This window comes from Rutidosis leptorrhynchoides, chromosome 5, assembly GCF_046630445.1.
Source record: "Rutidosis leptorrhynchoides isolate AG116_Rl617_1_P2 chromosome 5, CSIRO_AGI_Rlap_v1, whole genome shotgun sequence".
In the NCBI taxonomy this organism is placed as follows: Eukaryota; Viridiplantae; Streptophyta; class Magnoliopsida; order Asterales; family Asteraceae; genus Rutidosis; species Rutidosis leptorrhynchoides.
The window spans coordinates 31,142,067-31,168,936 of NC_092337.1; the positions used below are offsets into that span (position 1 = coordinate 31,142,067).

General features: G+C 35.7%; 1 protein-coding gene across 2 annotated transcripts in view; it reads left to right on the plus strand.

Annotated features, from left to right (window-relative positions):
* LOC139848091 (uncharacterized) overlaps positions 1 to 26,256 on the plus strand; it is a 30,671-nt gene extending 4,415 nt beyond the window's left edge. The window contains exons 2-6 of one of the 2 annotated variants that reach the window (XM_071837820.1): positions 21,566 to 21,641; positions 22,736 to 23,780; positions 24,195 to 24,344; positions 25,039 to 25,224; positions 25,965 to 26,256. In XM_071837820.1, coding sequence (XP_071693921.1) covers positions 22,755 to 23,780; positions 24,195 to 24,344; positions 25,039 to 25,224; positions 25,965 to 26,036 — 1,434 coding nt within the window. In that variant the 5' untranslated portion in view covers positions 21,566 to 21,641; positions 22,736 to 22,754 and the 3' untranslated portion in view covers positions 26,037 to 26,256. Of the gene's footprint in view, positions 1 to 21,371; positions 21,642 to 22,735; positions 23,781 to 24,194; positions 24,345 to 25,038; positions 25,225 to 25,964 lie in introns of those variants that run through there. The other variant, XM_071837819.1, reaches the window with a different exon arrangement.
* The last annotated feature ends 614 nt before the right edge of the window (positions 26,257 to 26,870 follow it).

Sequence of the window (26,870 nt, forward strand, 5' to 3'; positions counted from 1 at the left end):
TATATGTATTTTTACTACGAAATACAGTATGGTGAGTTTCATTTGCCTTTTTACCCTTTATATTTTTGGGCTGAGAATACATGCGCAATTTTTATAACTGTTTTACGAAATAGACACAAGTAATTAAAACTACATTATATGGTTGAATGGATCGAAGCCGAATATGCCCCTTTAAACTTGGTAGCCTAAGATTTAGGGAACATACCCCCTAATTGACGCGAATCCTAAAGATAGATCTATCGGGCCCAACAAGCCCCATTCTGGAATTTGGAATGCTTTAGTACTTCGAAATTATCATGTCCGATGGGTGTCCCGGAATGATGGAGATATTCTATATGCATCTTGTTAATGTCGGTTACCAGGTGTTCAATCCATATGAATGATTTTTGTCTCTATGCATGACACGTACATTATGTGAACTGGAAATGAAATTCTTGTGGTCTATTAAAATGATGAAAATGAATGATTATGATAAACTAATGAACTCACCAACCTTTTGGTTGATACTTTAAAGCATGTTTATTCTCAGGTGTTAAAGAAATCTTCCGCTGTGCATTTGCTCATTTTAAAGATATTACTTGGAGTCATTCATGGCATATTTCAAAAGACGTTGCATTCAAATCGTTGAGTTCAGTAGAGATTATTATTAAGTAAATGACAGATTAGGTCATTTATAGTTGGACATTATGAAATGGTATGCATGCCTGTTAATTTTCGATGTAAAGAGAGTTTATCTTTTAAAAACGAATGCAATGTCTGAAAAATGTATCATATAGAGGTCAAATACCTCGCGATATAATCAACTATTGAGAATCGTTTATAATGTATATGAACGGGTCCTTTCAGTTGGTATCAGAGCGGTGGTCTTAGCGAACCAGGTCTGCATTAGTGTGTCTAACTGATAAGTCGTTAGGATGCATTAGTGAGTCTGGACTTCGACCGTGTCTACATGTCAAAAGTTTTGCTTATCATGTCTAGCCGGAAATCATCTGCTTATCACCCTTAAAAAAAAATATTCCTGCTTAGTCTAGACACGTCTTGCTGCATTGATTTCATGAATAGTGTATAGACAAAAATTCATATCTTAGCGTATCTGCTAAATCATATCTTATCGTATCTATTACTGTAAACGTTGCCTGATATATTCCGTAAATTTCTCCGTAATTTACGAAATCTTTTGTTCTATATATATGGATATTCTATGTAATTAGAATACCATCTGTTAGCCAAAATCATTTCTATAATGACCCTGGATTTTTCAACGTTTATTTATTAATAATTGTTATTATTAATACGCGTGATTAAACGAATGTATGTTATTACATTTACTTGTTACCATGATTGATCATACTTGACTTTAAATGCCCGAAACGTCTTTGTGACACACGAAACTTACATGAATAATATTTTTAGAGTATTATTTACATTCATGATTAAGTTTTATTAATCATTTTGATTAACTATGGTTATTAGTTAATTACTTGGGCTTTAATTGGATTAACTTGTGAATTACCAACAAACTTGGGCTTTTAATTGTACATGGGCTTAGAAGCCCACCCTACCCATATTAATGGACTTAATTAGCCCAACACTCATGTAAGTATCACATTAGAATGAAACTAGTTAGTTTAATACATGAGAATCTAGTTACTAGTTTGGTTATTCATCCTTCCCATGTAAACACCCCCATTAACCAACTTTTAAAGACCATTACATGTAAGACCTTGTGGACATCTTCCCTCTCCCTCTTTTCTCCCAAAAGCCATCGGCCTTGAAGGCCTTTTAGTGGAGTTTTAATTTTTTTACTACTACATTTACTAGTATTACTCTTCACATTTCAAACACACACTTACCTCTCATTTTCTCTCAAACATTTTCTCTCTTATTCTCTCAACTTGTAAGTAATATGTTCACGTTTTTCTTCCTCCTTTCTTCACTAAAACCGTAGCCCAACACCCCTTAAATCATCATTCTTTGATTGTGTTTGATTACTTGTTGTTGTTTAATCACTTACTTTGTTAGTTTGTTGTTGTGTTGTAAGAATCAAACTCTTTAGTTTGATTCTTCATATCATCTTGTTCTTACAAGACATACAAGACATAAACTTTCTAGTTTATGATCTACACTTAATACTTGTTAAATATTAAAGTTCATGTGTTGTAATATCATACTAGTGTTCATGAAGTAAACTTAAAGTTTACTTTCTAAAGATCAAGACTTAGCTTGAATCTTTAAAAGTATGAAACCCATGAACTTATTACTTGTTTACTTAGTTTCTTACTTTATATTATGCACTTTAAATTCATGTTTGTTGGTTAAAATTGGTCAAATGTTACTAGTTAACTTTGATCTCATTTTTCTTGAACAAAAGTTAACTTTAAAGGTTCAAGAACATGGAAGTGTAACTCTTTAGTTATAACTTCATACACTTGTGTTAGATTTAACTTAATAACTTTAGATCTAGACCTTTGGGTCTTGGATCTTCAAGATCTAACTAAAAACTATGTTCTACATCTTAAGATCTTGATTAGTTAGTTTACTTTCTAGTTTGTAGTTCAATATTACTTTTATAGTTCATGTATGTGTTAAATCTAAGACTTTGATGTAACTTTAGCTCGTCAAAACACTTGCAACACTTAAATGAGTCGTGCTACATGTCTTGGGCTTACACAAGTGTTATGATGGTGAAAACTTGGTTAAGATGATGCAAACACATCAATGAGTTATACACTTGAAGCTATATGCATCAAGGATGAGAACCGTGATTAGCATCGAGTACCAAGAACTCCCAGAACCTACTGTTTTGCTGTTTCTGGGTCTGATCAGTAAGACCTGGGCTGATGTAACTATGATTTTAAGATATCTCTGTTCGGGTAGATAACTTTTCATATAGGACTCGTCTTAATCCGAGTTACGGTTTAGGATTTATGGCCTTCCGATCGTCACTATGTCCATTTAACGTTGTGCTGAAAATTCTGACCTACTCGCACTTAGACCGTCGCTACGGTCAAACGAAGACGAGTTTGCTTCTATAATTTTTACCACACTTAAAGGACTCATAGACGGATTCATGGCCACTGGTCTTACCTTATTTCAGTAGGTATTGAGACCGTGGTGACTGACCGAAGTCAGCCTTTGTTTTAAACTCTTTCCTTGAACAAAACTTACTTTATACCTTTTGTTTGATGATGAATGATGATGACCTTTAAGACCTAATTTACATACATTTAAACCTATTGAGACGATTTATTGACTTAGTACTATTTGACTTAGGTTGAGGACCCGTTTGGACAACCTACATACTTGCTTACTTTCCGACTCATACTTTACCGCTACTTTATCATTGCGAGTTATAGCATTCCCTTTTTACTTTAACTATTTTGGGAACTGAGAATACATGCGCATTTTACATTTTACATACTAGGCACGAGTACTTAAACTTTATATATGTGTGGGTTATACAACGGCATAAACATTCCCTTTAGCTCGGTAACGTTTAGTCATTAGTTTTTGAACCGGTGAACGCGAATCTTAGATATGGATCCATAGGGTTTGACATCCCCACTCGGGCTAGTCGCGCTAGCATTTAACGAGTGTTTAATACTTCGTAAATATACGCACTTTCCAAGTATACTTTCAGGGGGTATAAACGTTAAGTTAGTTACCAAGTGCCCACGGTTAACATATACTTTATCCTACTGTTTTGAAACGCTCTTTGTAGCACTGAAATCTCGTGGCCTACCTTACATACTGTTATACTTAAACTATAGCTCAGCAACCTTTGTGTTGACGTTTTTAAGCATGTTTTTCTCAGGTGCTTAAGGTTGCTTCCGCTGTGTACTAGTCTTGCCGTAGACACCCGCTGCTCTAGAGTTATCACCGCATGAACTGTTTATCTTGCATTCATAACTTTAATACTTTTGAACAATGATTTGTAACGACCCAAGGGTCACGTACTATTATTACTTGCTTCCGTTCATAGAAGCATACTTTTGGATGTAAAACATTCGACGTTGTTTATGACGTCACCTTTTATCATGAATGCAACTTGTTTTGAAAACGCATATAGTGTTTGACCTTGTAATGATCCTGTTGTTGATGATTCGTACATGATGGTTTTGTACGGGGCATCACATTTGGTATCAGAGCATTGGTTGTAGGGAATTAGGTTGCATTAGTGAGTCTAAGACCGACCCGAGTAGGATTCACTAATAGGACTAGTCTACAACTTGCTAGTTTACTTGTTTCCGCTGAACTTACTGCATGCTGCTGCTTACTTTTAATGCTATATGCCGTATGCTACTACATGATTTCACTACTGCATGATATTACTTGCTTTCGATTGCATGCTACTTCTGTACGATTTACTGTTATTACCATGCTATTTACCGTTATACATGATTTAGACTGTTGGCCTAATACGTGCTTGCTTTATGACTTACTGACATGGAAAATTTATTTTTCCTTGTTCAGATGTCGGATATTCCACCTGCTATCATTTTGGGCAGTTCAGACTCGTCAGCCACCACACCTACTGCTGCTGCCGACACATCGATCTCGTTACCTACGAGTGACCCCGGCGCTTCATCTTTCGGAGCTAGCAGCCATGCGCCTGCCCCAGTGGTTACTTCTAATGGAACCCAGGACCCTCCGGATATTCCAGCTCCATCTGCCCCCGGACCCTCGGTGTCACAGCCCCGCTCCGGTGAGATTGTGATTCCCGCGAAATTCGGGGAAGGTCCATTCCGTAACCGGTATCGCCATTGGTGCCGACGCGCCCCTGATGGACGTCTCATTCCGATCGGACCCGCCTGTTACTGACAGATGATAGCCGCCCAAGGAGGGCCGCCCGTGCAGTCACCAACACATGATTCGGACGACCCATCATCCGCTGATTCTTCATCCGATGACTCATCCACAGACGAATCGAGTGACAATGACTCCGACGAGGAGGACCCTGATGCACCTGTTCAGCCACCCTCCATCCCACCGAAGAAGCGGTACCGCTTCGATGGCACCATTATTCTGGGGATCAACGGAGGACGAGCATTCACTGACGCATTTGGTCGGCGTCGTAGGGTTACTGCCCGTAAGCGGCTTGTGCCGTACCCTGCCGACCCACTCGTGCGTAAGGCACCCCGTTACGTACTGACTATTTCTGGAGCCGGACCGTCTACATCTGAACCACCGGCACCACCCGCACCATATGCACCGCCTGCCCCACCTGCACCGCCTGCCCCACCATCTCCCACTGTCGAGGAATTGACAAGGGAGGTGGGGATCCTCCGAGCTCGAGTTACTGAGATCGAGGACCAGATGTCCCATGTATTGGATATCCTACACCCACCTTCACCGTAGGACATTTGTATTTAGATTTCATTATGTAATCTAGTTGTAGTTTTATGTTTCACTTATGTATTGTACGAACTTATTCAGATGTATGCAACTTATTATTATTAATGAATGGAACTTTGCATTATTTAATTCTTGCACGATGTTCTATTTACGTTACTGTATGATTCTGTGGTATTTGTACCTGGATTGCGTTACTTAATAAACATGTGATGTGTTGATTCCATGTTGGTTACAATATACTGTATTATTACTATTTGAATACTGGATTTTGACTTGAGTCAAAAATTTTGTTTAGAACATCATGGCCAACGGACGATCAACACCTACCACCGCCCAAATCGAAGAGATGATTGCCGAAAGGGTAGCCGCAGCCATTGCAGAAATGCAACCCCAAGCTCCACCGCCACCGCCACCGGTTATTCAGCCCGTTCGTAATGGGTGTACGTACAAAGAGTTCCAAAGCTGTAAACCACATAACTTTAGCGGAACCGAGGGGCCAGTTGGTCTCACTAAGTGGTTTGAAAAACTTGAATCTGTATTCCGAGTCAGCAACTGTTCCGAGTCCAACAAAACCAAATTTGCTTCAAGTACACTGGCGGATGGCGCCCTCACTTGGTGGAACACAATGGCACAAGCAAGGGGTATCGATGAGGCGTTTGCTACGCCATGGGAAGAGTTTAAGTGTGCCATGATTGAGGAATATTGTCCGAGAACCGAGATACAAAAGATGGAGATGGAATTCATGCAGTTAAAGGCCGTTGGGAACGACCTTGATGGTTACAACAGGAGATTTTTGGAACTAGCCCTGATGTGTCCGACAATGGTCACCCTGGAATTCAAGCGAATGGAAAGGTACTTCTGGGGACTTCCTAAGAGCATTAAGGGAAACGTCACCTCGTCAAAGCCACCAAATGTCCCGGAGGCAATGCGCATGGCGCATACTTTAATGAACCAAATAATCATCCATGAACCGTAGAAGGCTAAGTCTGAAGCGGGTAGTAGTGAGAAGCGCAAATGGGATAACAACAGGGGAAGGACCTATGATCAGAACTCGGCAAAGCGACATGAGGGTTTCAGAGGAAACAACAACGGTGGAAACCCCAATCCGAACACCAACTCAAACCCGAACTACAAAGGAACCTTACCACAATGCAAGTGGTGCTACAAGCACCATACTGGGTATTGTAACGTTGTTTGTGAAAAGTGCCAACGGACTGGGCATATCGGGAAGGACTGCAAGGTCACCACTTTGAATGTGAAGGCGAACCCCAATGGACTGAAAAAGTGCTACGAATGAGGACAGACGGGCCATTTCAGAAATACGTGCCCCAATAAAAGAAAAGACGGCGGACCACCGCGAGGTAGAGCTTTCAACGTTAATGCAAGGGATGCACTCGAGAATCCCGACTTGGTGATAGGTATATTCACTATCAACAATCTTTTAGCTTCTGTCCTTTTTGATACTGGTGCCGATAGAAGTTATGTATGTAGATACTTTTGCGATAAGATTAATTGGTCGTTAGTCCCTTTAAAAGAAAGTATGCTTTTTGAGGTCGCCAATGGAAAACTTGAGAAAGTTGATCATATTAGTCGAGGAGCTATTATCAACATAGCTGGTGCAAATTTCGAAATCGATTTGATACCCATCAAACTGGGAAGTTTTGACGTGATCGTCGGTATGGATTGGTTGAGCAAGATAAGGGCCGATATTATCTGTGGAGATAAAGCTCTTCGTATACCACAAGGAGACGGTGAGCCACTGATCATCTACGGAGAGAGATGTACCTCGAAGCTGAACCTCATTAGTTGCGTGAAAGCACAAAAGATTATGAATAAGGGACATCTTGCTGTCCTAGCGCATGTGAAAACGGTCGAAACTGAGGAGAAGAGCGTGAACGATGTTCGAATTGTGAACGAATTTTCCGATGTCTTCCCTGAAGAATTGCCTGGATTACCGCCGCCGAGAGCAGTAGAGTTTCAGATTGATTTAGTACCAGGAGCAGCACCTGTAGCTCGCGCACCTTATAGACTCGCACCTTCCGAGATGCAAGAATTACAGAGTCAACTACAAGAACTACTTGACCGTGGATTTATCCAACCAAGCTTCTCGCCTTGGGGCGCACCTGTTTTATTTGTGAAGAAGAAGGATGGATCCTTCCGTATGTGTATCGACTACCGTGAACTCAACAAATTGACGATCAAGAATCGGTATCCTCTTCCACGAATTGACGATCTTTTTGACCAACTACAAGGATCGAGCGTTTACTCTAAGATCGATTTGCGATCCGGATATCACCAGCTGAGGGTAAAGGAAAGTGATGTGATGAAAACTGCGTTCAGAACTCGTTATGGTCATTATGAGTTTCTCGTGATGCCATTCGGATTAACCAACGCACCTGCCGTGTTCATGGATCTTATGAATCGTGTCTGCAAGCCGTACCTGGATAAGTTTGTTATCATCTTCATAGATGATATCCTCATCTACTCCAAGAGCGAAGAAGAGCATGAGCAACACCTCCGACTAGTACTTGAACTTTTGAGGCAAGAGCAACTTTACGCCAAATTCTCCAAGTGTGAATTTTGGTTGAAGGAAGTCCAGTTTCTGGGTCATGTTATGATCGACCAGGGTATCAAAGTTGATCCCGCCAAGATTGAAGCTATCAGCAAGTGGGAGACCCCCACTACTCCGATGCATATTCGCCAATTCCTAGGTCTCGCCGGTTACTACCGAAGGTTTATTGAAGGATTTTCTCTGATTGCGCGTCCTTTAACCGCGCTGACTCACAAGGGCAAGAAGTTCATTTGGGAACCCGCACACGAATCAGCATTCCAAACATTGAAGAAGAAGTTGACCACCGCACCTATCTTATCTCTCCCTGAAGGCAGTGACGATTTCGTCGTTTATTGTGATGCATCGAAAAGTGGTTTTGGTTGTGTATTGATGCAAAGATCAAAGGTTATCGCTTATGCCTCCCGACAATTGAAGATTCACGAGCGGAACTACACTACTCATGATCTTGAACTTGGAGCCGTTGTCTTTGCGCTCAAATTATGGAGACACTATTTGTATGGAACTAAGAGCACTATTTTCACCGACCACAAGAGCCTCCAGCACATCTTTGATCAGAAGTAACTGAATATGAGACAGCATCGATGGATCGAGACATTAAACGACTACGATTGTGAACTTCGCTATCACCCTGGCAAGACCAATGTTGTAGCTGACGCTTTAAGCCAAAAGGAAAGGATGTCACCTCTTCATGTTAGGGCTCTGAACATCACCATCCATTCGAACCTCAACAGCCAGATTAGAGTAGCCCAAGATGAGGCTCTCAAGAAGGAGAATATAACTCATGAACATTTGAACATACTTGTCTCTCGATTCGAGGTTAGGGAGTCTGGACTCCGATGTTATGCCAGAAGAATTTGGGTACCTCTTTATGGAGATCTACGGAACCTTATACTTGATGAAGTACACAAATCGAGATATTCGATTCATCCTGGAGCGGGCAAAATGTACCACGATCTTAAAGAACAGTATTGGTGGTCGAATCTTAAGAAAGACGTTGCAACTTATGTTGGGAAATGTTTGACTTGTTCGAAAGTTAAGGCCGAACATTAGAGACCTTCTGGATTACTTCAACAACCAGAAATCCCAAGCTACCAAAGACGGTGGGCGGATACGATACTATTTGGGTTATTGTTGACCGCCTTACCAAATCTGCACACTTTTTAGCAATGAAGGAAACGGATACAATGGAGAGACTTGCTCAATTATACATCAAAGAGGTTGTATCTCATCATGGTGTACCTTTATCGATCATCTCAGATCGCGATCCCCGTTTTGCTTCCAGATTTTGGCGTTCTTTGCAAGAAGCCATGGGAACCCGTCTCGACATGAGTACTGCATATCACCCACAGACCGACGGGCAAAGTGAACGAACGATTCAGACCTTGGAAGACATGTTGCGTGCATGTGTCATTGATTTCGGAAAGGCCTGGGAAAGGCATTTGCCATTAGCCGAATTCTCGTACAACAACAGTTATCACTCGAGCATTAATGCCGCACCTTTTGAAGCGTTTTATGGCCGCAAGTGCCGATCTCCTATTTGTTGGGCCGAAGTAGGCGAAAAGTAAATCACCGGACCCGAGGTAGTCCATGAAACAACTGAGAAGATTGCTCAGATTTAAGCGAGACTTAAGACTGCCCGCGATCGTCAAAAGAGTTACGCCGATCTTAAACGTAAAGACTTTGAATTCAACGTTGGTGACCATGTAATGTTGAAGGTTGCACCTTGGAAAGGTGTGATCCGTTTTGGAAAACGTGGAAAGTTGAACCCACGATACATTGGTCCTTTTGAAATCTTGGAACGTGTTGGACCCGTCACTTACCGTTTGGATCTACCAGCACAATTGAGCTCAGTTCATCCTACCTTCCACGTGTCAAACTTGAAGAAGTGTCTTGCTGCACCTGAACTTATCATACCACTTGAGGAACTTACGATTGATGACAAACTCCACTTTGTGGAAGAGCCTGTTGAAATTATGGATCGTGAGATCAAAACTTTGAAACGCAACAAGATTCCGATCGTCCGAGTACGATGAAATGCCAAACGAGGACATGAGTTTACCTGGGAGCGAGAGGATCAAATGATGCAAAAGTATCCTTACCTTTTCCCAACTCCTCCATCTACCTCAGCTTAAAATTTCGGGACAAAATTTTCTTTAACAGGTGGGTAATGAAACGACCCTGGATTTTCCAACGTTTATTTATTAATAATTGTTATTATTAATACGTGTGATTAAACGAATGTATGTTATTACATTTACTTGTTACCATGATTGATCATACTTGACTTTAAATGCCCGAAACATCTTTGTGACACACGAAACTTACATGAATAATATTTTTAGAGTATTATTTACATTCATGATTAAGTTTTATTAATCATTTCGATTAACTATGGTTATTAGTTAATTACTTGGGCTTTAATTAGATTAACTTGTGAATTACCTACAAACTTGGGCTTTTAATTGTACATGGGCTTAGAAGCCCACCCTACCAATATTAATGGACTTAATTAGCCCAACACTCATGTAAGTATCACATTAGAATGAAACTAGTTAGTTTAATACATGAGAATCTAGTTACTAGTTTGGTTATTCATCCTTCCCATGTAAACAACCCCATTAACCAACTTTTAAAGACCATTACATGCAAGACCTTATGGACATCTTCCCTCTCCCTCTTTTCTCCCAAAAGCCGTTGGCCTTGAAGGCCTTTTAGTGGAGTTTTAATTTTTTTTACTACTACATTTACTAGTATTACTCTTCACATTTCAAACACACACTTACCTCTCATTTTCTCTCAAACATTTTCTCTCTTATTCTCTCAACTTGTAAGTAATATGTTCAAGTTTTTCTTCCTCCTTTCTTCACTAAAACCGTATCCCAACACCCCTTAAATCATCATTCTTTGTTTGTGTTTGATTACTTCTTGTTGTTTAATCACTTACTTTGTTAGTTTGTTGTTGTGTTGTAAGAATCAAACTCTTTAGTTTGATTCTTCATATCATCTTGTTCTTACAAGACATACAAGACATAAACTTTCTAGTTTATGATCTACACTTAATACTTTTTAAAGATTAAAGTTCATGTGTTGTAATATCATACTTGTGTTCATGAAGTAAACTTAAAGTTTACTTTCTAAAGATCAAGACTTAGCTTGAATCTTTAAAAGTATGAAACCCATGAACTTATTACTTGTTTACTTAGTTTCTTACTTTATATTATGCACTTTAAATTCATGTTTGTTGGTTAAAATTGGTCAAATGTTACTAGTTAACTTTGATCTCATTTTTCTTGAACAAAAGTTAACTTTAAAGGTTCAAGAACATGGAAGTGTAACTCTTTAGTTATAACTTCATACACTTGTGTTAGATTTAACTTAATAACTTTAGATCTAGACCTTTGGGTCTTGGATCTTCAAGATCTAACTAAGAACTATGTTCTACATCTTAAGATCTTGATTAGTTAGTTTACTTTCTAGTTTGTAGTTCAATATTACTTTTATAGTTCATGTATGTGTTAAATCTAAGACTTTGATGTAACTTTGGCTCGTCAAAACACTTGCAACACTTAAATGAGTTGTGCTACATGTCTTGGGCTTACACAAGTGTTATGATGGTGAAACCTTGGTTAAGATGATGCAAACACATCAACGATTTGTACACTTGAAGCAATATGCATCAAGGATGAGAACCGTGATTAGCATCGAGTACCAAGAACTCCCGGAACCTACTGTTTTGCTGTTTCTGGGTCTGATCAGTAAGACCTGGGCTGCTGTAACTATGATTTTCAGATATCTCTGTTCGAGTAGATAACTTTTCATATGGGACTCGTCTTAATCCGAGTTACGGTTTAGGATTTATGGCCCTCCGATCGTCACTATGTCCATTTAACGTTGTGCTGAAAATTCTGACCTACTCGTACTTAGACCGTTGCCACGGTCAAACGAAGACGAGTTTGCTTCTATAATTTTTACCACACTTAAAGGACTCATAGACGGAGCCATGGCCACTGGTCTCACCTTGTTTCAGTAGGTATTGAGACCATGGTGACTGACCGAAGTCAGCCTTTGTTTTAAACTCTTTCCTTGAACAAAACTTACTTTATACCTTTTGTTTGATGATGAATGATGATGACCTTTAAGACCTAATTTACATACATTTAAACCTATTGAGACGATTTATTGACTTAGTACTATTTGACTTAGCTTGAGGACCCGTTTGGACAACCTACATACTTGCTTACTTTCCGACTCATACTTTACCGCTACTTTATCATTGTGAGTTATAGCATTCCCTTTTTACTTTAACTATTTTGGGAACTGAGAATACATGCGCATTTTACGTTTTACATACTAGGCACGAATACTTAAATTTTATATATGTGTGGGTTATACAACGGCATAAACATTCCCTTTAGCTCGGTAACGTTTAGTCATTGGTTTTTGAACCGGTGAACGCGAATCTTAGATATGGATCCATAGGGTTTGACATCCCCACTCGGGCTAGTCGCGCTAGCATTTAACGAGTGTTTAATACTTCGTAAACATACGCACTTGCCAAGTGTACTTTCAGGGGGTATAAACGTTAAGTTAGTTACCAAGCGCCCACGGTTAACATATACTTTATCCTACTGTTTTGAAACGCTCTTTGTAGCACTGAAATCTCGTGGCCTACCTTACATACTGTTATACTTAAACTATAGCTCACCAACCTTTGTGTTGACATTTTTAAGCATGTTTTTCTCAGGTGCTTAAGGTTGCTTCCGCTGTGTACTAGTCTTGCCGTAGACACCCGCTGCTCTAGAGTTATCACCGCATGAACTGTTTATCTTGCATTCATAACTTTAATACTTTTGAACAATGATTTGTAACAACCCAAGGGTCACGTACTATTATTACTTGCTTCCGTTTATAGAAGCATACTTTTGGATGTAAAACATTCGACGTTGTTTATGACGTCACCTTTTATCATGAATGCAACTTGTTTTGAAAATGCATATAGTGTTTGACCTTGTAATGATCCTGTTGTTGATGATTCGTACACGATGGTTTTGTACGGAGCATCACAATTTCATATCAAAAAATCCTTTATCCAATCGTACAAAATGGAATTCGTCATCAGTTCAAGTCACTCAGATTCTGAAATGGAATCCCATTCAAGCTCCGAAAGCAGTGTGACCGGAATGGATCAACCAATCAGCTATCATCTATTTTGGATGAATTGGGGATGGGTTCATAGCCTTCTCAATCATTGGAGACAAGAAGAAGGTGATCCCTTCCATCCACCACATTGCCCTCTTGGCGAAGAACCTGAAGCACTTACCGGTGAACCTGTCCAAAACACCATTTTCTCTCTCATTTCCAGAGTATCTCGTCACGATTATATACTACATCAAATTCTAGATTTTATTTATCCGCTCGTCCGAACTGACAATCACCCCGGTGTAATAGAAGAAGTCAACGAGCTTCGCGCTCGGGTAGTGGCTTTGGAGAATATGGTACAAAGATTACAAACACCATCAGCAGCATCAGCAACATAACCAATACCACCATCATCAACGCCAACAGTACCATTACCACCTCCAACCACAACCTCGTCGTAAACCTCAAACTTCACAATCTGTCCCACGAGCATCAACGTCATACGCACGGTAGATACCAAGGAATACCAACAACAATAACTGACGAAGTATTAATTCATAACTTCATTGAAGAAACATTCCGCGGAGATTATGTAATCTCTAAAGTCTTAGAGATTATCTAATCTAGCCTTAACCATAAAGCAGTTAAGCAAACCAAAATGATAGAATGAAGAGTAGAAACCCTGACAAAAATGGTGTGTGATTAACCAACTAAACTTGTTTTACCAACAGCATCATCAGTACCGTCAGCGTCACCAGCATCGTCAGTGCAGTCAGCATCAGAATCAACAACATCTATAACATCACAAACTCCGTCAGTTCAAGAATCACTGTGGACATCATTACGAATTAATAACGCGTATATTGTATCAGCGAGTTATGAAGAATTAACTAATTCCCTCTGAAGAAATTATATGTATATTTTACATATATATATATTTTGAAATAAAAAAAATAAATAAATAAATCTTTCCGTGCTAAGCTATTGTGTATGAATCTTAACTACTTGGTTAATTCATATTACAAATATGCAATAATGTACGTCTTTCGCTCGCAACTTAACCAGCGTTAACTACAATCTCTGTCTCAATTCAACGAATTCCAATTCATAATAAATCAAGTATATATTTGATTTTAAACTTTCATCATCGATGTACCCAAAACTTTTCAGATAACATCATTCGTACTTTGCGAAGTTCACAAGAATTTAACGAAAACCAACATCACGCCTCAACAAATAACGAAGTATTGATTCATAATTTAAATATTATTGAAGAAATACTTATGTAATCTCTAAAGCCTGCAAGGGATTATTCAATTCTAGTTCCAACTATAAATCGAATGAGTTTAATTTAGTATTAACTCATTAAAATCTATGTTACATCTGAAGAGAATATATACATATATATTTTCATAAAGACTGTAATAATTTTTTTTTTTACAAAATATTAATTGTGAAATTTTTTTTAACGGGTAGGTAATACCCGAGAGATATATATATTCACTATTAATATGTTACATTCTTCGAATCTGATTAAGCAAATTATCAACTATACTTCCTACTTACACAATAATATACATTCTTTCATAGAAATCAAAACAACCATACTTATTCAAACTCAGTTACATATTCTGATTTTGAAACCTTAGAATTCAATTCGAGATATAACCGGTACCATCACTTTTAGATTCCTACATCTTTCGAAGATATACTTTGACTTCAAAACTGTGTTAGAACATCAAATGTATATTAACGATTACAATCTGTGTTCAAACCCTTCGAAAATTTCTGAAGACACTTCAAATAATGAGCAATCGAGATGATGATTCAACCACATATTACCCACAGTTATGTACTTAAAAAAATCTCGAAATCAAAGTCATAATTCAACACATATATGTGTCAGATCCTTTGGCATTTATTAGCAAAAATAACTTTGCAATTCCTTTTTCAAAGTAGCAAATTCTATCACAGCTCTAGCAAGACAACTTCGATTTTTCATTCGGAGTAGCCTTATCATAATCTTGATAAATATGTTGCTCTTTCGCCATTGTTACCGGGGAACCTTTCATATCTCACCACATTAGCAGTAAACTTATCAGCAACCGTAATCATCTGAGATTTTCCGAAAAATCATTATATTTATCAAAACCTCATCATTTACTCATTCGCATCTTGTAACGAGAATTGTCATACGAATCATCGGGAATTAGCAATCAGTATTTTGAAATCTCGCAGCATGTCTACGCCAACAGTTATATGTGTATATATAACGTCTATCTCCTGGACTTACATACTTGAATGTGAAGTTTCTGAAAAACACCCTAAACTGCGGAATAGTTCTCGAAATGTTGATGAAGCAGTAAAAACTATAAAACGACCTTAACAGTAAAAAGTTTGATGATGATGAATAGTATGCTGGCAAAGCGCAGAAAAAGAGAAGTTTTGGAACTGGAAAACGGATTGAGCAAAGTATGAAGGAGGCTGTGGACAAATCACAAAGACTGAACCTGCCTTCAAAGAATCCAAATGATTCAGTATCTGCTGAAGTCATTAACGAATACCTTGCTCTTGACTCTAAACCCCTACAAACAATACCCTTCATCATCCTCTGATATTAGAAATTCCAAGATATCATCGTATCTTTCACTATAAATATCCTCCATATTTCTGAAGATATTTCCATAACTATTCTTATCTGAAATCTTTAATCTCATCGCGCTATCTATAATACATCATAAAAGAAACTATTTTAGTTTCTAAATTCTGAAACTTTCAAGTTTAAAATAGGAATATTTTTGAAATAATGTTGGGAACTGAAGCATGAGTTAGTATAATATAATGACACTTGATCAACGTGATTATATTACCGTAATTCATGCTGAGTTTCTAAACGGAACATGATGATTCACAGATCATAACGTCATCATGTGCCGTGTTACACGACTCTTATATTCTATTTAATCTCTAAAATATCAAGAAAATATTTCTTGATGATTCGGTCTTTTTCAGGGTATTCTGGTAATTTAACAAATCAATATCTTACCATTACCATTTCCTTCTTAGAACGTTAACAATGTTTATTCCGAAATTTATATCTGCGAATTCTGGACCATTACAAGCGGTGCTTAATCGCAAGAAGAAGAAATGAAAGGACAAAACTCCGAAATAGAAATTGGGGTATAAATCGCAGCAAATAAAAGAGAGCATTAACTGGGGATGATAATGATTATAGAAGACAGAAGCAGGAACTTCGAAATATAAAGGAAGATATAAAGCCCAACAACAACCCTTAAATTACAAACCATATATATCGATGCATATAGCAATATAAAGACACGGGAGAACTAGAAACACTATAAACCCAAGAGTATAATAGAAGTAAATAGATTCTTCCGGCGGTAGATGAAAAAGAAGAATGACAGATATGAAGGTGAGGAATATATCGAGAATCAGCACTGGATGGAGCATATTGACGAATACTTTAAAATATGAGTTGAGGGAGAAAGACTATAAGGTGTGAGTTGTAAGGAAACGAAGGAGGTGGATTTATAGTAAAATATCTGACAGAGAAATCAAGATGGATTATCACATTAATTTGAAGAGGATCATAATTTCCTTAACCGCCGAAGAATCAAATCCAATATAGATTACAAAGATTTTCTTTAAATTCGGAGATCAATTGTGATGACATCAAAAGATATGACGAATCACTATAATCTTATTTCATTCATTTACGATAACTTCACTCATACGCTTCAAGAAATTGAATTATTTATTTATATTTCTTAATCATGATAAAATCCTAACTATCAACTTATATTCGTCATAATAACGTTCTTATTGTTATCCATGACGACCTCTATCAAATTTCGGGGAGGAAATTTCTTTAACGGGTAGGTACTGTGACTACCCGGAAATTTTCGAACAAATTTAAACTTTAATCTTTATATTATTCCGACACGATAAGCAAAGTTTGTTAAGTTAAATCTCAAACATTTTAAAACTATGTTCATACGTTCATTTAACCTCGACCAAATTACGACGATTCACGAACCATTATATGAACAAACATGATTATATATGTATATGTGTATATATTATAACTTGAAAACATTAACAAAGTATTAGACGTATAATACTTTTTATAAACGTATTTGTTTCAAAATACATTCTAATAATTATCAATGGAATTAAAAGATGATATTAAATAATTGATTTATCAGATACATTGAATTATGATTACGAGTCCCTATTGAGAGGTCCACTTTGATTTAGAAAACCTTTCCTTTTTAACGATATTCGGAATAAATGGTAAAGTGATATTCGAGTAAGGACAAAGTGTCAAGTAGCGAGAGCATGTCAGACTGGTGGAAATTTCTGTTAAATTCCAATACATGCCTTACAATAATTGCCTCGTGACTGTTGATAAGATAAATTAATTAACCTTCATATTAGGTATTGTGAAAGTGAAATAAGGGAATATAGGTAAATTAGAAAATAGATATTGATAAGTTAAATAGATCGACATTTTACATTAAGATGATTCCTTACGTTTGATTTTTCCTTTAGACTTAATCCTACGAGTCATGATTAAAATGGAAATTAAAACCTTGAAACCTGATATGATTCATATATGATTTTACTTTCTTAAACGGAAACATCTTTTCGATATAATAGACTTTTATTATTAAAAACGTCTTATGACATAACAACTTCTACTATTATAACCTTTGTAATAAAATGATTTTTGAATATAAAATAATTTGGTTATTAAAATGTTTTATGAACGATTGTATATAAATTAACTATATCAATTTTAAACTTTAAAATACAAATGTTACGAAATAGTAATTCTTAATATTTAAAAGATTTCTAAATATATAAGTTTTGAATGACATTAGTTTTGAAAAACTATATTAAGTAAATAGTTCAAATTTATTTTTCGAAATGAAAATATAAATATATATAACTTAGTCATAAAACGTCCCGATTTAAAATAATATATTTTGATAAACAACGAGTCACTGATTTATAGAAGCAAATGACCACAACGCTCAATTTTATAAGTTACATTTTTTTATAAGGTAATTTATTGATGAATAAGTCAAATTATTAATAAGGGTACACGTCGCGTAACATAAAAGGCTAGTTTTCTAAACGTACGAAAGTGCGTTCGAAAAACCGAAAGTGGTACATGAGTCGAGTGACAACGTACAGGTCATTTGAACAAAAATTACATTTTTACTACGCACGTAAATATAATATAATATTTAATTAATTCTAAAGATTAAATATAATATATATTAAATAATATATAAATTTACGTATGGTGTAATGTAAGTAAAAAGGAGTGTCGGCAAACTTTTTTATCATGCATATGGGCTGGCAAGTGTTACCATGCGATCGCATGGTTTACACATACAAACCCCATGCGATCGCATGGGGTGTAGATGTGGGAAACAAACTATAAAACGAACGTTTTCTGCTCTGGTTCCCTCAGTCAATCTCCCGCACTCTCTACTCTTTATATATACATATTAATATTAATATTATTATTATTATTAAGATTAATATAATTATTATTAATCATATTATTATTAGTAGTAGTATTAATATTTATATCTAAAATACTACGACGAGGTCATGAGTGGGTTATTTTCAAAACTGGTTTTCGAGTAGGATATGGCTAAGGAAATTATGGGTTATAGCTATGGAGTTGATGAGTATGGTTCATGGGTATGCTCGTGAGGTCAAATTAGTGTTTATCATCTCCGTTGCGTTTACGTACCTTTTCTGCAATATTGAATCTCAATATTGATACGTGAGTACTCATAATTTAATTTTTACATACTAATAGTGTATCCCTGACTAGTGCTCGAGTATATAAGATTGTGCATGCTTGTACTTTTGATATTGCCTTTAGTTAGGTTATGTTGAATCCTGAATTAGTTATATATGCGGTTGAGATAAGGTATAAGATATGCATTTCGTTGGAAAGCTAGCGAAAAAATAAGAACTTTTCATTTAGAACTCGAATGGTTTCGATGAACAGATTAGAAATTATAGTCAACTGAATTTTAGTATTGTTGTTAAAATGATTATTATTACTATCGTCGTTATTATCGTCGTTACTATTTTTATCTATTAATTATTATTATTATTATGATTATTAATATTATCATTTTTAATATAATTATAATTATTAAAATAATTTTTATTGTTATTATTATTATTATTATTATTATTATTATTATTATTATTATTATTATTATTATTATTATTATGATTATTAATATTATCAATATTATTATTATTTTTATTATTATTATCATTAAAATAGTTATTAGTATTATCATTAATGTTATTATAATAATTATTATTATTAGTATTATTATCATTAAAAATTGATATTAGTATCATCTAACTATTATGACTAATATTATTATCATTTTTATTAATGCGATATAAAAGACAATTAAAAGCTATTAAACGAAACGATTAGGAAATAATGAGTATGAGCATCATGATGAAATTAAAATATTATAAGATATTGATTTAGACAAAATTATCGTTCTTATTATTTTTATCATTACTATTATTATTAAAAGTATCGTTAGTATTAAAACTATTATTTTAACAAAAATTATTATTTTAATAGAAATGTCATTGTTATTATAAAATATAATTATTATTATCATTTTAAATAGAATTATTATTTTAAAGTTAATATTAAAAAGTATCGTAAATATTAAAGTTATCATAATTAGAATTATCATTTTATCATAATATCATTTTTAGTAATTATAAATATTGATATTTTTATTAATAGAATAATAATAATAATTATAATTATTACAAAATAATACAACTTTTACTTACTATTATTATAGATATTATTTTATCAAATAAATATGTGATACAAACATATTTTACTATGTGTAATAAAATTACTTTAATAATACCTATCATATTATCTTTATGATATTAAATGAAATCTATAAATTTTATTACTTAATATATATAAAAGTATATTTTATTATATAAATTTTAATATAAAATTTTATTTATTAATAAATGATTTATATAATTTACTTTAATAAATCTTTTAAAAATATTTAAAAATATAAAACGATGATATTTAAACTATATATTAATCATGTATAGATTTTGGAAATTATTTTGAGTCAAATTAACTTTTGTTGACCTTTTGCATATTAGTCTCGAGCATTAGGATTGTGGTACACTATGACATAACCTAATTTGTTAGACAAATATTGACCAACATATAAATATATATACTTAATTTAGGTTCGTGAATCCTGAGGCCAACCTTGCACTTGTTCAATGACGTTATATGTATTTTTACTACGAAATATAGTATGGTGAGTTTCATTTGCCTTTTTACCCTTTATATTTTTGGACTGAGAATACATGCGCAATTTTTATAACTGTTTTACGAAATAGACACAAGTAATTAAAAATACATTATATGGTTGAATGGATTGAAGCCGAATATGCCCCTTTAAACTTGGTAGCCTAAGAATTAGGGAACAGACCCCCTAATTGACGCGAATCTTAAAGATAGATCTATCGGGCCCAACAAGCCCCATTCTGGAATTTGGAATGCTTTAGTACTTCGAAATTATCATGTCCGATGGGTGTCCCGGAATGATGGGGATATTCTATATGCATCTTGTTAATGTCGGTTACCAGGTGTTCAATCCATATGAATGATTTTTGTCTCTATGCATGAGACGTATATTATGAGAACTGTAAATGAAATTCTTGTGGTCTATTAAAATGATGAAAATGAATGATTATGATAAACTAATGAACTCACCAACCTTTTGGTTGACACTTTAAAGAATGTTTATTCTCAGGTGTTAAAGAAATCTTCCGCTGTGCATTTGCTCATTTTAAAGATATTACTTGGAGTCATTCATGGCATATTTCAAAAGACGTTGCATTCAAGTCGTTGAGTTCAGTAGAGATTATTATTAAGTAAATGACAGATTATGTCATTTATAGTTGGACATTATGAAATGGTATGCATGTCTGTCAATTTTCGATGTAAAGAGAGTTTATCTTTTAAAAACGAATGCAATGTCTGAAAAATGTATCATATAGAGGTCAAATAACTCGCGATGTAATCAACTATTGAGAATCGTTTATAATGTATATGAACGGGTCCTTTCAAAAAGTATCTCTCTGCCTTCACCAACAAGTCCCACAAAAGAATTGTTAAACGAAATATTACATTTAGACAACTCTTTACCTATTTTTATAACATCCTTCCAAGGAGACGAACCATGCGTCCATGCCCCACCCGAATATCACATGTGTTTCCCAACCCGCCATCCCGCCCGTAGATACTTTTGATCTTGACCCAATAAGCATCGGTTTCGGTATGGAACCTCCACCATCATTCGGCTAACAGTGCCAAATTTTTAGCTTTTAAAGAGAGACCCCTCCCCGTAAGAAAGTAAAATAGAGTCCCAATTACAACGATGGTGCGGCGTCTGTGACTTCGATCCATTATATTCCACACATTTCTGCGATTTCAATCTCTTTTGTAAGCTTCATTTTTCTATTTCATTGTGATTCATGTTTCTTGATTAGTACTTGTTAATTGTTATAAACCCTGTTAAACTATACTATTTTATGTGTTATTGGAGCGGTTCATACTCTATGCCTATGCTCTAGATTAAACTGCTGATTAATCATTTATTTACGTTAATATATAATGCTAAGTGTTGTTGTGTCTATGACTACTACTTCGAATCAGCTGATGATTTGTGTCATATGGAAATTTGGTTCCCTTTTGTTATTATGCACACCAACTGTTCGATGAAAGTCCCCTATGAGTGAACTTCTTTTTTCTTGCCTTTTTCTATCGTAATTGGTATTTGGGACTTTCTGGATATGTATATATTGAGTTTGCTTAACCTTTTTGTTTGTAAATATATTTCCCGTGCTTTTTTATCCAAGACTAATGTTCTGCACAGGCAATGTAGTGTCACCCAGATAGCTATATGTATATGCAATAGGACTACAATTGAGTATATTAAACTGAAGTTAACATTCATGCTTATTCATGAAGACAAAGGTGTGAAATTGTAGTTAAATGCATATGCAATAGGACTACATCTATTATAATACTCTGTAGTTAACATTCATGGTTGTTCATGAAGACAAAGGTGTGCAATTGTAGTTAATATTCATGGTTGTCTAGTAGTACCTTTTGTCATCAGTAAATGTCGTTTAACATACCATCTCATATAGAACTTTGTGTTGATTGTGCTATTGGATTTTTTTTATTTTTTTTAATTGTAATGTGATCTATTAATGAACGGTGCAATTTATTTCACTGATGACATATTTTTTGTAGGGAGTGAAAAAAAAAACAATCACCAGCATAGTGTTTGGCTTTTAGGAATATTTGTTCTAGCAGCTGCAATGTTGATTTTTAGTGTGATGTTTAGGGTTAATTTTTCCGAGTCTTACTCATAATTCCTGTATAAAATTGTTCACAGTCCGTTATTCTCATGATTATTATATATGTTGCTTTAGTATTTTGTGAATCATGTTGATTTGTTTAACAAGCCGCTTTCTATTAGGCATTTTTATGATATAATTGTTGTTAAAATCGCGTATTATTTGTTTCAGAATCCACGTTTAATCAACCATGAGACGAAGCGTAGGAAAGCTTTCACACCCAGCTATGGGACACACAAGCAAAAAAGCCCTTCTCTTATCTTCATCCTTTGATTTCTCTACATCTTCCGGAAACAATGGCGGCGACGGCGCTAGAGGTCGGGGACGAGGCTCCGATTTACCCAAGTTCAACTTCATAGACTCTAGTCCTGAAAAAAGTGAGTCAACAGGTAGCGATGACGTGTCATCTTCCCAGATCCCACTCGGTCATGGTCGAGGCAAACCTTTTTCGCCTCCTCCAAACATCCCTCAGTTTTCATCGTTTGTGGGTCCAGGTGGCAATAGAGGTAGCGTCACGGGCCGTGGTCGTGGTACTGTGTTACCGTCTTCGCAATCTGAGAAAAACAAACTTAAGACACCGATATTTTTACGCAAAGACGGAGAACCACTTCTACCACCAAAAACACCAATTGAAGATCGAAATGGGACCCACGAAAAAAGTTTTCTTCCTTCGAGCCTTTTGTCGGTTATATCTGGTTCGGGTCGTGGAAAGCCTGTTCAAGCAGCAACAAACGTTGTTAACGAGAAGGTTGAGGAATCAAACCGGCATGTTAGACCTAGACAACAACCTGTGGGCGTGGGCCCCCGAGAACCTCGGGTTGCATCACCTAGGATGAGTCAAGCAGATGCAGTAAACAAGGCAAGGGGTATTCTTTCGAGGGGTGGGGACGGTGGTGGACAAGACGGTGTTGGTGGCCCCCAAAGAGGATCAAGAGGAATGGAGACTAGAGGTGGTGGTGGTGGCAGAGGGCAACGGGGCGGTTTTCGTGGTAGGGGACGGGGAAGAGGAAGGGGAAGGTTGTATCGTGATGATGATAACGAGGAGGAAGATGAAGAAGAAACGGAGTTGGATAAAGCTAATGAAGACAAGATTTCAAAATATCTCGGGCCTGAAAAATTGGCTGTTTTGGTTGAAGCATTTGAAGAAGCAAGTGGGAGTGTGTTGCCTTCCCCTGAAGAAGATGCTTACGTGGATGCAATGCATACCAATCTTCTGGTATTGATTTTTTATACGATACAATTCTTCATAATTAGGGATGGATACATGTATGGGTTGTCTGTGTCAGGTAATGGGTGAAAATGTGTAGCTTTGGCATTTCAAAATATGGTGGGTTGACCCAAAACACATTTCAGCTGAACTTTTTTCTATGAAAATTTAGTGTATATTGTGTTATTTCAGTAATAATCTATTATTTGAATAAAATTATTTAGGGTGGTTTTATATCTAAAATGAACTTTTGGTTACTTCAGCTTGTTAGACCCATTTTGTTTTTAGCTACTTTTGCTAAGTCCAACATTTTGAGTCATGAAATATACATCATTATCTGAATCAACCCGTTTATAACTAATTGGTCCGTAATTGTCACCTGTATGTGGGATTGTATTTTTTACTATTTGATCTAATCTGCAGTTGGAGTGTGAGCCAGAATACTTAATGGCCGAGTTTGATTCTAATCCAGACATTGACGAGAAGCCTCCTATAGCACTTCGAGATGCCCTTGAAAAAATGAAGCCGTTTTTAATAGCTTATGAAAATATTCAAAGTGAAAAAGAATGGCAGGTTAGTTACTATTCCAAGTCAGTTTTCAAAGACTTAAGAAACAAATCTTCTCATGCACATGTAAACTTGACTTTATTATGGAATCATTTGTGTGTTTACTAATGGGTTAAGAGTCATACATTCATAACTGTTTATCAAATCTGTTGTCTTTTTGATTTGTTCCTTACAGAGTTGGTTAACTTATAGTTGGCAATATTAGGCTACTCGGGTAGGCTGGGTATCTGGCCAAAATGGGTTGGGGCTGAGTTAGCCCGTAGTTACCTTTTTGTCCTCTTTAAAGTACATATGTCGTTTTCCGAAGAAAAAAACAGTACATATGTCGTAAATTGTAATATGTTAAGCTTCATTAGCAAAATATACCTGAATAGTAAGTTGAGGCTATATACATTATATAATACACTTGTGAGCGACTTAGACACTTTCCTTTGTACTTAGTTTTTCTATCGACTTTTTGGAGATATGATGTAAGCTAAATTTACCCATCCATAAGCAAATGGGTATAGATTGCTATATATACTAGTTATAGTCGATTTTTAGCTAGTAGAATTTGGAAGTGTATAGCAACTCAAACTATCTCTAATATTGGAAACACTTCGAGCTTCTCATTTTACCGTTTTGAACTACTTGTATAAGCCAAGAAATTAGTAATACATATCACTTTTCTTATAATTGATGAATGTACCGTTGTTTTCAGGATGTGGTGGAAGCAACAATGAAGAATGTCCCCCTAATGAAAGAACTTGTGGATTACTATAGTGGACCTAACAGAGTAACTGCGAAAAAACAAGTGGGGGAACTTGAAAGAGTTGCGAAAACTCTGCCTGCAACTGCACCTCTATCTGTTAAAAGATTTACTGACAGAGCTGTTCTCTCTTTACAGGTTTGACACTCCTCTGCACACACACACACACACACACACACACACACACACACACAAAAGCTAGTTTTAGTGTTAGTGAAGTAGCATGATCAGCACTGTATCTGGTAAATTGGGTAGACGGAACAAGTAAAGGATGATCCGCCAACATTTTTAATTCCGTAAACACGTACTACACAATTAATATGTAATCTCCATGGTTATGATTTATTCAACACTATTAAACTATGCTTACATCGTTAAATACATGTAATATGAAGACCAATTTTTTTAGTTATATAATTTTGGAGGTTGTAGACATTTGGGGTATACTCTGGACATCTTTAACTACTGAATCTGTTCCTTTTTGTGAAACAAGTTGATTAGGTTTATATTAATAACTAGTAGGAGGTCAAGAGCCCACTTTGTTGGGCCTAATTACTGGATGGAAGATATAAAAATGACAAAATTGCTAAACACTGTTCCCACCGACATTTATATACTTATTAGAAATGAAGCAAAGGTGCATAACCAAAGAATATATGAAAACTTCAAAATAAAGAAACGGGTCGAATGATAAGCATACTAAGCAGTTAGAATCTCTTAAACTATTTTTCAGAAAATATTGGACCACTTTCTGGGGAGTACTTTTGCAACCATGGAATTAAAAAAGTTGACCTAACCTAACATAACTTAACCTAAACTTTTGTTCTTCTTACTCTCGTTTTGTGGTAATTGTATGCATCCATATGTTTGTAATGCAGAGCAACCCAGGATGGGGATTCGACAAAAAATGCCAATTTATGGATAAGCTGGTTTCACAGAGTTACGAATGAGAATCTTTATGCTCCCCGTATGCTACATTTACTTATTAGAAAGGAGAGACTTGCTTGAATTAGTGGTATGTTACTTTGTTATATACTTTTTAATAATCCATCAAGTTGGAATCTTGCTTGATTCAAGAGCATTGGCAAATGGTCTTATCTCATGCCTTTCATTTGTCTACTTTTGAGACGAATCGACTGTGGTTATATAGTTATCGTGCTACTTTTCTCTTCCCACAATTTTTTTTTTTTTTTTTTTTTTTTTTCATTTTTGGCTCCGAAGTATCTATAACTAACGTATTCGTATCATCGATTGGTTGTTATGATCGGAAGTATATCTTTATTAGTATTAGTTTAAGCTCTTGAACGCATCGATTTGGGTTGTAGTATTAAATATAATCTTTTGACAATTGTTGACTCGTTTGGCCCGTTCTTTTTTAGCTAAGGTTCAACTTTAACCCATTTGAGATAATATATAATGAAGACTGTCTGCTTTATTAACAAAGTATTGAATACCAGACCACTACTCCACAAACTTTTTTAGATTTTTTTTTAGAAATCTAAGTTGTTGTCTGATCTGATTTGTTATTACATCTAATACTTGTATGTGGGAATAAAGATTGCTTGCTTAATGATCTTTTCTTTTTCTTTCTTTTTTTTTTTTTTTTTTTTTTTTTTTTTGACTTGAAAATAACCTGGGCTTGTTGAGTTCTATCATGCGCCAAAAACATTAAAACCTTAAGATGAAAAGCTGAACATATTGGTCGGATAAGATATGGAAATTTACATGAAAAACCAACATTAAAACATTAAAAAATTTAAGTGTCACCCCTTTTTGTGTGGTAT